Source organism: Gadus macrocephalus, chromosome 4 (assembly GCF_031168955.1).
Source record: "Gadus macrocephalus chromosome 4, ASM3116895v1".
In the NCBI taxonomy this organism is placed as follows: domain Eukaryota; kingdom Metazoa; phylum Chordata; class Actinopteri; order Gadiformes; family Gadidae; genus Gadus; species Gadus macrocephalus.
In genome coordinates, this window is record NC_082385.1 from 8,537,771 (window position 1) to 8,553,026 (window position 15,256).

At 42.8% G+C, this 15,256-nt stretch overlaps 1 protein-coding gene across 1 annotated transcript; it reads right to left on the reverse strand.

Moving 5' to 3' along the window:
- Nucleotides 1-777: 777 nt before the first annotated feature.
- mapkap1 (MAPK associated protein 1) lies at nucleotides 778-14,976 on the reverse strand. Its single transcript, XM_060049960.1, has 12 exons — nucleotides 14,780-14,976; nucleotides 13,370-13,861; nucleotides 11,109-11,204; nucleotides 10,153-10,301; nucleotides 9,489-9,661; nucleotides 7,464-7,640; nucleotides 6,897-7,006; nucleotides 5,838-5,945; nucleotides 4,429-4,569; nucleotides 3,719-3,856; nucleotides 3,169-3,266; nucleotides 778-1,691 (listed from the first exon to the last, which is right to left on the reverse strand). Exons 2-12 carry the CDS (start codon nucleotides 13,650-13,652, stop codon nucleotides 1,569-1,571), a joined length of 1,596 nt encoding a protein of 531 aa, XP_059905943.1. The 5' UTR covers nucleotides 13,653-13,861; nucleotides 14,780-14,976; the 3' UTR covers nucleotides 778-1,568.
- Nucleotides 14,977-15,256: the final 280 nt, after the last annotated feature.

The following is a 15,256-nucleotide window of genomic DNA, read 5'->3' on the forward strand; positions in this document are numbered from 1 at the left end:
TTTGTACTGGACATGTATCTGTCAAGTAAACATTCGTACATACGACGTAGTACAAACAACCGCAAGGTCGCGCCAGAGGGTTCTGTTGCGTTATCTACGCTGTGTGAGGATATATTTCATATAAAATAAATAATCCCTTTGATTTAGCTTTCTTTCTGTTAATAACTTTTAAACTGATCCTAGTGGAGGGGAGAGCTTAGCCAATCAGCAGACTGGACACCCGATCTCAAACACATCAATAAACAAACACAAAATAAGTGATTCAATTTCCATGTTTTAGTAATATGCGTTTTAAAAACTAAATTGTCGAAACTGCGTTTCAACAATTGAAGCTCGACGATTTTCTACGCACCTTCCATGAATTCCTGTGACAGCTTTTCCAAAGAACAAGTTCAACACTCATTAGTCAGGATGCTGAAGGCTCCGGTGGAGACGATCCGTTACAAGCGATTTCAAAACCTATCTGCTTATGAAATCACAAGTGTTCATCCAGCTGCATGGTGAAAAGTTAAACTCCAGCTTGCCAGTTTGGGTACCGCTCGGGAAACACTGTTCCCCTGCCCTTGGGTTATGAGGAACTTTGCTCAAATGTCAACCCAACATTGATCTATCTACAAGGCACCTCAATGGCTATAATGTGCACATCATTCTCATCCCAAAAACTATGCTGTACAAGTTGACTCCTTTGTGTGTGTGTGTGTGAGTGTGAGTGTGTGTGCGCGCGAGCGAGAGAATGATAGGCTAAGCAGGTGAAAAAATGACAGATTGATGGAAGAGTAAAATTACAATGTGACCTTTACTGGCATGGAATTGCAATTGGCAAAGTAGTATGGTTTGGTTTTCGCTATCATTTCAAACCATGACAGCAGAATCTCAATGTAAAAGCAAAATACAATGTTATTCATGTTACATTGTCATTGTACAAAGTCTGACAGAATTTACACCTTGATCTAAAGTGGGACAGAAGCAGAAATGCAGCAACTAAATTTAGGGTCGTGTTCCTCCATCCTTCGTTACACACGACCGAGTCATTTAAACTTAATTAAAATATACTTAAATTAAGAAGCGGCTAATTAACAAACTTTTTAGGAAAAGGGACAGACACAGCAGACATAATTGACCATCAGCCATTCAGCTCGACACAAGCAGAACAGGACAATGGGTTCCCCGTTTTCAACCATGTTGGAACAAATGAAACTAAAAGAAACCAAAGAAATAAACGATTGAAAAGTTGCAGCAAAAGGTTTTTGTTTTTTTGCGAGTCGAGATCACCCGTCTGCGACCGAGGCTGATGGGGTCGCTGGTACAGCAGCTCCCCCTCAAGGCAGAGGCAACCCCCCCGTCCCGTCCCGTCCCTCACTGTCCTTCAGTCCGTCCAGCCTTTCAAGAACTGGACTCCCTCCTCCATTATGACGCTTTGTCTTTGGCCCGTTCCTCTGCGGTCCTCGTGCGTGTGCGTGCACGTGCGCGTGTGTGTGTGACGACCATGCGTCAGGCCACGTCCGTACACACGCCCTTAGTACCCCCACGAGAGGATTAAAAATCAGCCACGCTCCCGCGAGTCATTTCTATTGGCCGGCCTTCTTGTCCTTCTGGAAGCTGAAGCTGGTGCGGCGGCTCAGCTTGCGCTGCTTCTGGGCAAAGTAGTCGGCCCTCGAGGTACTGGCCCGGGACTCCAGGATGTAGTTCACCTAGGGGTCAGAGGGTCAGAGGTCGAGGGCTTTGTCAATGCGATGCGTCGTTTCCTATGCGACGCGTCATCGGTCTTTGGCTAGTGTTTTTTAAAGGGATGATGTCGTAAAAAATTCACATTAAGGGGGACCCTAATATCAATAATTGATGATAAAACAAGCTGGCTTTTTCAGAGTGTGAAGATACAAATCTGTTTTTGTGGTTCAACTGTCGTTTCATTCATTTTATGACAAAGCACTACTGTGCATATTTTGCTAAAGCTGGCTCCAATGTTTGGTATCACCCCTTTGACGTTTTTTTTCCATGAGCTTATTAGGAGTGTGGCGGTTTTCTAAAGCTCAGCATGCTGTCGGGTGTTTATTAGACAGAGCAGCTGGTCCCAGGCCAGATACATGTGGTCTGTGACCTTTTGGCTCACCAGCAGATTCAACACTCTAATCATAGTAATCGGAGTAGACCCTATATGGGCTCCAGTAAACTCAACCATTGACAAGAGATGTAGGTCACGTCCCTGCAGGGTCAGGGTGGCTGGTGGCTGGTTTCTTTACATGCATTAGCAAGACAAGATGTTAAAAGGTGCAGTAGGTTAGATGAAAGTGTATAATTGGGAGTGTAATTTCTTGAAAAAGGCCATAGCCGTCAGCTATTAGTAAGTGAACTGTGCTATGAGAATATCTAATCTGAGTGGACTGCGGCAGCCTCTTTATGAGACAATTAAGATTTTAGAATGTTCCCGGCGAATTTTTCCCGGCATTTCTTTCTCGATTGGTTCAGGGAATCTATCTTGCCTGTCAATCAGAGGTGCATGAATGGAACCCTCAACGTCAGAGAAACATAGGGAGGGAGCAGATCTTCAAATCTTGCTCTCTTCTGCTCATTACAACTCTCAAGTGGAACCTAAAGCATTTTTTATAGAGTACTCGAGTAAACTGTTTTTTTTTTTTATAGACTTGGAAGGAGAGGAGCATCTAAGTGTTTTTTGTTGTTTTTTTACAATAAGCAACAACCCAGCTAAGAAGTAGCCCAACTAATTCTCAACACTGAGCACTCACATCCTCATCACTGACGAGTCAATTCATCTGCGGCAGCATCCTGCTTATACTCCAAGTAAGCGGATTATCTTTGACCCAGTCCACTCAACTCACGGATAAGTGCATGCCATTCAGGTGAACTCTCTGGGATTAACGTTTGAATCCATATTTAATAACAGTTTTGTCCCAAAGAAATTAAAAAGCGGGAGACCCAGGATATTCTCGAAGGCAAAAAGGTGTCGACCTAAAGCGAACCTTGATGAGGCTCATTCTTTGACGGCTCTAATTGTCACACACTCATAGTAGCGATCCCTCTTCCCAGCCCCCAACACTAGCCTCATGTGTTGGGAGTACACAAGCTGTGGTCTGTGGTACGGCTGCAGGGCGTAGTCAACAAACCCAAATCCAGAGGAAAAGCTTATTTTTTACTGTGGTTTTGACTAACCTTCAGCACAATCTCGTTGACGGTAGCAGCATCAGATTCAAAGTAGAGGGGCTTGTAGTCGTGGTTGCTGAGGTAGGTGAGCTTAAAAATGGCGTGACCTGCGAGACGGAGAGAATAGGTCATCCGGCTGGAATCTTTACCGGCTCAAAAAAATGCTATATACTTAAAAATGAATCCCACTTGTTTTGCAGGACAAGGATAACAATAGTCCCGTCTATATACAGTATGTACTTGCACAGAGGCATCGTTTCTCTGTTCGTTAAAGGATCCTCGTTCGTGGAGAATGCAGAGTCAGCTAGTCTTCCCGGGGTCCAGGAATAATGCATAAACACCAGAACCGATTATAGAAAACTTAAATCAATGAACCCAATAATACAGTCAGATCGAGGCCAAAAGGTAGCATAAGACACTGTTACAGACACTGATAACTGTTATAATCCCCTTTATTGGGCCCTGGGTTCTTATAGTCCCATAAGAACCCTGGTACTTGCCTCTGGTTTACATAATGCCGCGTCAGTAGCTTGTGTGGGTGGGATGGTTGGGTACTCACTGGGGCTGCGCTCCTCCACCAAGTCACAGGCACACAGGTGGTCCGAGTCGATGGAGATGGGCTTCTGGCGGATCCAGAACTTGGTGCTGGCCTTCTGATTGGTGACCGGGTCGATCTCCACCTTCTCCCCGGAAATGCCTGCCAGAATATATGTATATGTGTGTGTGTGTGTGTGTGTGTGTGTGTGTGTGTGTGTGTGTGTGTGTGTGTGTGTGTGTGCGTGTGCGTGTGTGGATGGAGGAGAGGGGGATTGGAAGAGATTTAAAAAGATAATAATAAAAATATAAATAAACATACTTGACCTGTTTAGTTTTAAAGTAGAACCAAACCCCCCTGACTCATCTTTTCTGAAAAGGCTTCTGGGGCGTGGCTGCCCCAGGACACACAATCCATAACGTGATAATGTGTTTAAACTACAGAGGGAGCCTCCTTACATATTGTCCTTAATGATAAAAACATACTTGTATTAATTAGATTAATTCTGTGTTCTCACAATATAATTAGAATCTCTTTCAACATGACTGTTAGCCATTGATGCAAATCCTTTACGCCGCGTTCGTATAATTGAAACCACGCCTTTTCTTTAATAACTGCACGGTCATTTGCTATGATTATGCTTCTAAAATAATAATGAAAACATTGAATAAAAGGCGGGACATAGAGCGGCAGGGCAGCGTGTGAGCGACGGTGGGGGGGGGGGGGGGGGGTACCTAGCTGGACGTCGGTGGTGAAGCGCAGCTTGTGGATCATGCTGATCTTGAAGGACTTGTAGTGGTGGCTGCTCAGCATGTCCTGCACCGTGGTGATGTCGATGGGCGGGTCCTCCTCCGAACTCTCCTCCCCGCGCGAGCCTACGCGCCACCGGCACCCAGCGCCCCACACGTTATGCAACAGCTCCTTCATACTCCACTGCCCGTCCACAGCCTACTTTATGAGCCTCTTATGAGAGCGGCTTCGTATCTTATCCAGCTGGATCCCCGCGCCTCGCTCTCTCTCTCGCCCTATCTCTCCCCGGCAGCGTTAAATCTAGGAGGCTGACGTTTTTGAAAGTCTGCCATGAATGCTGATGGCAGTGCACCAGAGCTGGCTCTGTTCCCCGGAAACGGGACACCCCTAAACTGGGAACGGGCCCAGAGATATTGCAAATAGTAACCCTTGTTAAAGAACAACACACAACTCACTCGCAGACCCAATAAGTATGCAGGATTTACTAAATCGGGAGTCTTTAAGACCAATTCACGAAACACACATTGTGTTACAAAAGTAAAAGTACTTTATCACAGACAATCTAAATAGTGGTGAATAAACACAATTACAGTTTTCGGGAGGTACTATACATGTACTATGTTTGGAGGAACTATACATGTACTATGTTTGGAGGAACTATACATGTACTATGTTTGGAGGAACTATACATGTACTATGTTTGGAGGAACTATACATGTACTATGTTTGGAGGAACTATACATGTACTATGTTTGGAGGTACTATACATGTACTATATTTGGAGGAACTATACATGTACTATGTTTGGAGGAACTATACATGTACTATGTTTGGAGGTACTATACATGTACTATATTTGGAGGAACTATACATGTACTATGTTTGGAGGTACTATACATGTACTATATTTGGAGGAACTATACATGTACTATGTTTGGAGGAACTATACATGTACTATGTTTGGAGGAACTATACATGTACTATGTTTGGAGGAACTATACATGTACTTCATTGGGAGGTACTATACATGTACTACGTTGGGAAGTACTCTACATGTACTATGATTGGGGGTACTATACATGCACTATGATGGAAGGTACCATACATTTACTATGATGGGAGGTACTATACATGTAGTATGATGGGAGGTACCATACATTTACTACGATGAGAGGTACTATACATGTAGTATGATTACAGGTACAATACATGTATTACATTGGGAGGAACTATTCATGTACTACATTGGGGGGGATACTATACATGTACTACGTTGGGGGGGTACTCTACGTGTACTACAATGGGAGATACTATACATTTAGTACATTGGTAAGTAAGTCCTATACATTGACTATGATTGAAGACGTATACAAGGTTCTACACGTGCACTCACTGTTCTCGCGGACCAGGCAGAACTCCAGGGTGTTCTGGCTCTCCAGGGTGCACTCCAGGTCCACGGCCTCGTTGGGCTCCGTCTGCCTCTCCAGGCGGTACATGGGTCCTGAGGGACCAACAAGCACCACCATCAGCACTCACCGCGGGCGTCCGCTGTGGCCCGGATCACTCGCTGCACTCAATTTCAGTAAAAATTCGTTTTTTTTTATTTTTCAGTACAGTATTAGAATTTGACGACGTTAGGCATCCTGATTACTTTACGGCCCGTTACTGTTTGTTGCCGTTTCATCGCCTTTATGGTTCGAGGAGACGTTTTGCGTTACATATGTTAACTATAACTATACATTTTAAAGTTCAAATAATAAGCACTCTAGTAGGAAGTTTGATGTTGGTATCGGGACGACACCAGCCTGATTTAGAATATGTGACTAAATACTCCTGATAGGTAGGGGGATTAAGCTGAGCAAATAACACCATCTTGCTCAGCACCACTAGCTATGATGGCCTTATCATCCTGGGGATGGGAACCAAACACACTATTGACAACCTCACATTTGAGATGGCCATCTGGATTTAATACCCCGTCTGTTGAAATACTTCGATGGTAAGGATAGGCTAGGCAATAGATACATAGAACATCAAACTACAATTTTGATTTGAACATCTCCTTGAAGGCTTTGGTGAAATAGGAATATTATGGTAAATAGTAAATAATGATTGATGAATGTAAATATACCATGTAGTAAACCCCTGTTGTATTCTCCGAGTTGATTGTTCGACTTTTTCTGAATCCTGACTAATCTTTTTTCAGACCTGCCCCAACAATCGTACCGGATAAGTGTGTATGTGAATCATACATTTGTTGAAAAAAACAAAACATAAACTAAGCACGACTCAGACCAAAAAGACGGGATTTAGGTTGGGATCGCAGGTGCGAATGAATTTTGGCGAAAAAAAAGCAGTCCATTAATTTCCTTAACCGAGAACCTGACATCAAAAGATGTCAGGTTCTTGGTTAAGGAAATTCTGATTCTGACGAGAGCCGAGGATCGCTTACCTGAGCCTTTTTGAGAGCCTTTCCTCTTCTTAAGTGCTTTTTGGAGAATCTCTTTCATGGTCACCTTAAGGCTGTCCACCGGGATGAGGGAGAAACCGTGAGCAGCATTTCTGGAGGGAGAGACGGACAGAAAGGGATATTAAGATGGGGGCTTTACCTGGATTGACCTGGAATTCTAAGCGGTTAAAACACACACACGCACACACACACACACACACACAATATAGCAAGCAGTATGTTCAAGAACTTTGAATGCCCCACTATAAGGGTCCTGCTTTTTAACCCCTAGCTGTAATCAAACAGATTTTTTCTGAATGGACTGCTTTTAAATAGTGATTTTCAGAGCTCCGTCACACACCGATGGCGGTGTCAACCATGCAAAACTCATCTGGAACACTTAGCTAGGAGGAGCCGGGGATGAAACCGGCAACCTAACTGTCGCAAGACAACCCGCTCTAACCCCTGAGCCTCTACCAACAAGTCATTTAACTTCCTAGTCATTTATAGGTCACTTGGGCAAGGTGAAGACCCGGGCTGCGTTCCAAACTGTCACTCAGGGCCACTCACATCCTGACGAACAGAGACTGCTTGGAGGCCAGGCCGGGCGAGGAGTACTTCTCCACCAGCGCCAGGGTGCTGAAGCCGAACTTATGGATGGGCTCGTTGGAGTCCAGCGGGGGGAAGTCCGTGTCCACCTCACCGTCGTCCTCGGCGATGTGCAGGCAGTAGGCTGTCACGTCCTCACTGGGAGCACACAAGGGAGAGGAACCGTTTTACACATTGGGGACAGCGGGGGGGGGGGGGGGGGGGGGGGGGGTGACCATAGAGGGCGCTTTAGTGTGTTCGGCAATGATCATTTCAAATGTTAGGCGACGTTCATTTAACATGGCCAAACTGAGGGAGTTATAGCATTGCACTGTTCTGACATCAGAACGGCTGAGGTCAGGATTCCATCGCTGAATGAACGCACATCTGTTCAGACCGAATCATTTCCCATGCAAGAAATTATAATATGGAAAATAGTTATCTTTCTCATGTTACTATATTGTAGTACCTGAAACTGTTTGAATTTCGGATACATTTCATAATCTTGCTAATTCTTGCACTTTTTGGGGTGTATCTTCATGGTGTTGAAAACACTTATTGGAAGTAGCTTTGGAAAAAGGTGTCAGCCAAAAGAATGTAATGCAATGCATTAAGTTTTTATCAACATACACGTTACAAAGTACGCTATAGCTACCGGTGTGCTCAGCTTTTCTTGTTGTTGAAGAACTTTCGCCAAAATCTGTTGTTATAAAAGATTAAGTGCCAGACTAAACTGCACTCCAACCAATAGCGGCTTGCCTGCACTCATCTCCGGTCCCAACTCTCAGACCTCAAATACATAAAACATAAGTCTTGATGGACTAGCGTCAAGAAACTAGCGTTTCTTGAGTATAGAAAACACTGTACCGAGTCAAACAACCAGTGCTTTATTGAGCCTTGCATTGCAAACAAGCCAGCGATTGTCTCCCCCAACAACGCTCCCCTATACTGCTGAGTATTCTGAGTGAAGTGGAGCTGGGAGGTTTAGCTGACAGTTTGAGGATCCAATGGAGAGGCGAGATCACAAGCACGTTTTTAATACATTTCATTGGTTCAAAATTTGTAAAAGCCCACAGACTGACCAACAGCATGATTTATGAAAGAAAGTAAAACTGACGAGTTATGGGGATATGAGGTTCATGCTCAACAGCGTTTGTGTGGCGGGCCTAATACACGTTGCCCAAACAAACAGTCTTTGTTTGGGCAACATATGTAACACATTCCTGCATACTGTACATTCTGTGGTGTACATGTAAACATTCATCATGCATCTACGTCATATCATCCACGTCTAAAAGACAAGCGATTGAAAAGAATCGGCAATGAAAATATGGACTTTTACAAATGTTGCGGGAGCGTTTTGACAAACGCAAGGCCAGCCCAGCACCAACCAAGGCCTTAGGGGCAGACCCCACAGGTAAACTACTGCATAAGAACCCTTCCCAAACACACGGCCCATCGTCCTTTGAAAATTAACCCCTCATTTGAGTCAACACTGACCAAATAACTATGATATATGTGGGTTGTAAAAAGGCAATGTAACATACAAGTGTCGGTTTTATTAGTATAAATGTGATATTATTTTAAAGAGCTTTAATACAGATAAATAAAAAATAATAAAAGAGATGAAGTCAGCAATAAAATAAGTTACAATTTATATAAAATATAAATATCTAAATAAAAGTCTGTTTTTGTTATCGATATGTTTTATTACTTATTAATAATTATTTCTGTTGCCAACTTCATCTGTATATACATTTTAGTTATTAGTTATGTTGCACAGTTGAGGATGCCTGGCATACAAGGATTTCATGTCCATTAATGACATTATACCGTTAAAAAAAAGATAATGCACTTTGTGGCGGCAAATCCTCTTAGCACCCGCGACACTCATTACATTCCCAACGAGCACACCCAGTCCCGACTCCCCCCCCCCCCCCTTACTTATCTGACGTGCGCGTGACGTGATGCTGATGGAGGAAGGGACGGGGATGGAGGTGCGCTTACTTGAGCTTGGGCTCGCGGGCCTCTCCGGTGTACTGCCAGCAGATCAGGCCGATGAGGTCGTGCACGCGGGCGTTGGCGATGGTGACCACCGTCATGGGGTGGAGCTTCTCCTGGGTCATCTGCATGGAAAGGTACACGTCGATCTTCTTGGTGGCCGTCGTACCGATGTGGCCCTGGAGACGGACAAAGTCGCGCACGCACGCACGCACGCACGCACGCACACGCACACGCACGCACACACACGCACACGCACACGCACACACACACACACACACACACACAAAGCTTAAAACACTTGACATAAGACACGGTGGTTGACCTGGCACTATGTATCTTAACATCCTGTGCACTTCCTGTATCCATCCTATTTTTACTGCATTCACAAAGCGTTGAAACACAATCACAAATATACCTTGTTTCAGACCACTGGACTACGCAGGATTCAAGTCATCCGGGAAAATCTTAACCAAATCTTAAAACGTTATTATTACATTATTACATTATCTTAATAAAGTTGAGATGAGATTACTGGAAACTTGAGTTGTTAGAAACCAATACCTTTCCAAAGCCCTTCAATTTAGAATATAAATGAATCAATCACACGCATTAAAACTATCCACTCATGAATCATGCAGAGGATTATTGTCCCACACAGACGCCTCACCTTGCCGTCGAACTTGGAGTACTCGTTGAAGGGGTTGTTGAGCTGCTGGGGACACTGTTCCAGACGCAGGGACAGCGTGGACTTGGAGCCGGTCATTTGCTCTCTGTTCCTCAGGTCCCGCTTCTCAAACAGAGAGCTCATGTCTTCCACTACAGCGACACATAGAAGGACATCACGTTGGCACAAACACACATAAACCCACCTCACAAACACATTCCTTGACATATCGGTGGATCTAGGCTTTAGGTTTAAAACCCCTTCGTTCTTGTTTCCCGTCCCAGTTGGAAGTAAAAGCCTGCTAATGAGGATGACGGCACATTTTGTTGAATTTATGAATACATGTAATGATTTTAGGATTTTTACCCTTGGAAGAAAAACAATAACGTTTTTTCCGATATCATGATATAAAGTACAGTTGATGAGCAACTAAAGCCCAGGTTCCAGGTAATTGTCCTTTTAGGCCTAATGATATAAATATAATAATAGGTATATTTAATTGACCAGCATACACTTATTATTCAGCCGTATGTACATTAAATACCACTAATCATTTACATTTATTTGAATTTTCCTTGCAATGCCCAGCATGTATTCTTAGTCACCACTACATTGAGTGTGTAATCACTACAGTATATTTAATCCAAATTATCATGAAACACCATCTTACTTACGTGAATGCAAGTGTATATAACAGTTCATACTTAATGGACCCAATTATACACACACGTTTCATCTTTTGATATTTTGTGAATAATTTAATACATCTACCCTGAGTTATAAAAAATACTTAATTATTAAGACATTTGTATAAAATATTACTGCAGCTACACAAAGAACAATGTGAGCATGTGGACCAAACATAATCTTTTTTTGTGTGTTTCACAGAAGCATAAGGTAATGAAGAAGGGGTAGGCTAAAACCAAGTCAAACCAAAAACAAAGTGTCGGTTACACTACCTGATTGCGATGACGATGATGGCCTCTCCTTCCACTGAACAGTTTTGCATTTGATTTGGTTTTGTCGCTCTTTTCTTAGTCTTTCAAGTCTTTGAGCTGAAAAATTAAGAAAGAAAACCTTGCATAAGTATTGTCCTTAAACATTGGACGAGCGCAGCACATTTTTGCGACCTGTATTGTGAAATGTTAAATATCATCCAAATAAGATTCTTTGCGAAAATCGTCTCCATACATTCACATCTTTTGAATAAGTCACCGTTCTTTCGAATGAAATAAGAGTTAGATGCAGTCGATGGAAACCATTAATATGAGCGCCATTATTTTTCAGCACAGGCACAGAACAATCCAAAGTCATCAATCCATTCTTTCCTAAACAAGAATTAGAACAATAGCATGGGGCATATTGCATCGAAGGGGATCAGGAAACATGGCCACCAAGGCTTTGCCCTGTTCATATCTTACCAGCCACCCCAGGTTTCTGGCGTCTGTCACGCAGGAATCCTGATAAAACAGCCGATTTTAGATGAAGGCTCGGGGAAATAACACTCAAACGCATGTTCAACTTGTTTCTTGTTTCACCCAAAACCAAAACCACAGCCATGACCAGAGACACCAGCTATCCCCCCAAAACAATCGATTGAACTGATCTGGATGGAGCCAAAAGGAGATCTTCTTCCCTTTGCTTCCCTGTGTGGCTCCATGTCACCAACCACCACACACACACACGTCGTTTCAGCCCATTCTCATACCTACTTTACTTTTCCTTCATTGAAGCCTTCGCCTTGCAGCCCATCACACACAGTGTGATTGAACGTTACTGATTGATCATCATGTACCGTTTGATTTCATGTTGATTACGGCACCCAACCAAACAAACAAACATCGGACCACACAACCGGGGGTGTTGCAAACCGACAATTAAAAACAGACTGAAGATCACCTAAGAATGGAGCATTGGAATACATATACGAGACATTATACACTTCATTAAAGTACATTTGAACGTGTGTTTTTGATTGGTATGTAGATAGCTTGATGAGATTACACCTCATATATCAATGATCTATTCAGAGATTCACCGAATTCCAGAATTAAAGTAAAACTAGCTTCAGTCAAAGAGAGCATGTGTATTTCAATGACACATTTCAAGCCTACTTTTTTGTGTACACGGCACAGTGCCGTTTAATTTAGAGAGCTTAAAGGAATAATACTGGCTAAAACAGTGACATACTATACATTTATTGTGAGGGGTAATCTTTAACACCAGTAAATGCTTGGCTCAACCATGCATGTATTGCTGCTTTTTCTCGTTGCATACATTGTGCTTTCATTTTTAAATGCAGAGGAGTAACCTTCCGTCCCCCAGACATTAACTGGATCCAGGTGCTGCCATTTAAAAATAGACCTTGAGCAGGGCCCACATCAGCATTGCAGTCACACACACGCAGGCAAGCGCGCACACGCACACAAGCAACAAACCAAGTAATCATTTCATCTTCTTCTCTGGATTTTTTTAAACGTCCTCCTTGGAGCGCCATTAAATTGCAATTCATAACATGATCTCGAGCTAGTGCGACTTCTTTCCCAAATTGAATTCACTGAACTGCAGTTAAGTATGATATATAAGCCGTCCATCAAACGGTTCCCACTCTCAGTTTAAATTTGATAACATCATGCAATGCCATGACAACCAGGGATTAAAAAAGTGCCTTGTGCTTTGATATTTTCATAGGACTTGGTTATTCAGTATAATTTAGATTGAGTACAACATATATATGTCAGTTCAATGATTGACAATGGCGTTGTAGCAATGCTTGTGATTAGGGATGAATGAAGCAGTGCTAACTTATAACCATGTTCAAAAGGAAAAACGTAATTTAAAAGTGAATCCATGACTGCAGTATTAAAATTGACTGCAGCTGCGATTTTCCATAATGAACATCAATGAAATCGGAGGAGGGCTTTACAAGATGATTGTCCTTTTTTTTGCAACAGCAAACAACCCCGTTGCAACACACTCGCCAGCACCAAACAAATTATTTTTTCTTCCATATAACCCTGTGGCCCAGATTTTGTACATCAGCCCCGAAATAAACAGACCAAAAAAAAACACAAGCAGCAAAGCATGCTCTTGCTCTCTGGCACCGCACCCTCCTCACAATCACACAAACACACACACAAATGCCGGACGGCCCACCGGGTAAGAAAAGCTGCATTCCCCACATCCATATGAAACCACAATGGGGCGTTGCCTAGCCTACCTGTGTTGGAGCGTCTGCGGATGCCAAAGTCCCAGCTTGAGGTGATGTCCATCGATTGCGAGAGGTCGCAGCCATGGTTCTCACCCAAGCTGTTGCTGCCATCGATCAGGGGACCTGAACCTGCTGACCCACAGCTGCTGCCCGGCACAAAGGCCAGCTGGCACTTCTCCAGGTCCACATCCTGGTCAATCAACACCATCTCACACATGCCCGTATCATCGCTGGTCACGTGAGACTGCCGGATGTGGGCTAAAATAATGGCTGGGTTGTCCAAGAAAGCCATCTTTGACTTAGTTAAAGTTAAAAAGCTGATTTTTAAGGCTCTTATCCTTTGACAGTTTGTTTCGTAATCCTTCTTCGTGCAATGCAAATTCTGTTGGATTGCAGTGCCCTTTTACTTTATAACGGATACGGGAAAGAGGGAGAGAAAGTCCTTTTCTTCTCCTCTTCTGGATTATAGTCTTGATTCCATGGTAGGGCGTGTCTTCTTGTCTGTTTTGGTTGAGTTAAGGGAGAACATTAAAGAATCGTGAAGAGGGTCATTAATCAGAAAATGATGAAATGGTGAACGAACAAATTAGTATTACTGATGACAATCATTACGTAACATGAAGCAAAGGTAATTTCCAGCATGGACAAATTAATTCACAAGACGGGCAGATAGAGCCTGAAACATACAACAACATTCCAAAGAGCACGAGATTGATTATCGATCTAATTATTAACGGAAATCGTGCATCCATTTATTATAATTGTTAGGTCGATATGGAAAAATGCAGATTAGAAGCAAGTTGGACATTTGGATGAAACATGAAACAAGACAAAACCTGTTTTCGCAGTCCTGTGTATACTGTAAACAAAGCCGAATACAATTTAAAGCTGAACTTGGTTCTGCAACCAAAAGACACAAAAAATTATGTTTTCTGTAAATCGCTGTGAAATAAGGGTAGAGTTTACTCAATATAGCCTGTTAGAACAATTCAGGCTGAATAACTCAAACCTCTTTTGGAATTGTCAACTTAAATGATGTTGTCTTTGAGGGATGCCCTTCTAGTGTAGTATTTGGAAGGTAGCCGTAGCTGAATTATCTTGAGCGTTACACTTTGCCCTGCTGTTTTGTAAATGTTGTCACCATTGATGAGAAATCATCGATTGATCCATTTTCGATTTCATTCAACCTACGGAGTCATAGGGCTAGTTTTAGCGAAGCTAGCTGCAACTGGAGCATGAAACCGATTACATGCAATAACGCTGAGTTTTGATCATGTAAACAAGTAAGTACCTTTGATAATTGATGCATGTTATTGATGCATATCCGTTGTCTATCTGGTCTACAACGTTAGGCCAAAATCAGCAAGTAACTTACTAATGTTGTGGTTGTTTAAGGTGTGAATAATGTCTTAAACATACCATTATCCATGAGTTCGATTAAAGAGATATCCCGCGCACCACCCGTGCATTTTCCTAGCCGTCTCCGTGACGGGTTGCATTCTCACAAGGAGAAGAACGTAAACATAACTAGTGAAAAACGACAGTAAACACTGCTCGAACACCATTGCCATAAGCCATTAAGCCACAGAGGTTGTATTTCCGGTCTCGACTGATGCAGTTCCTGTTAGAAGCAGGCACTTCCCATGCTGCGTTCATGGCACACAGGAATTTGTAAAGCTACATTAATGTGCAGGAAATATATTAATAAGACCCCCCCTAAAAAAATGCGATCACTATATAAATATTCTATTGCAGATATTTTTTCCTTGAATAATGTATATTATAGAAACTTCTTCCAGAATTAAACGTGCCCGACCCCGTCCACTAATATGTCCATTCATTGAAATTAAAAAAAATGATAAATCTATAACTGTAGCCACTAGAGGCTGCTATTGA

What these genes read in the sequence shown, in the direction of transcription:
- mapkap1 (XM_060049960.1), bottom strand. Translation starts at nt 13,652, where the DNA reads ATGGCTTTCTTGGACAACCCAGCCATTATTTTAGCCCACATCCGGCAG. An exon ending in CAGTCTCTGTTCGTCAGGAT is followed by an intron (nt 7,007 to 7,463) that starts GTGAGTGGCCCT and finishes CTCTCCCTCCAG; the next exon opens with AAATGCTGCTCACGGTTTCT. An exon ending in CACCACCGACGTCCAGCTAG is followed by an intron (nt 3,857 to 4,428) that starts GTACCCCCCCCC and finishes ATATTCTGGCAG; the next exon opens with GCATTTCCGGGGAGAAGGTG.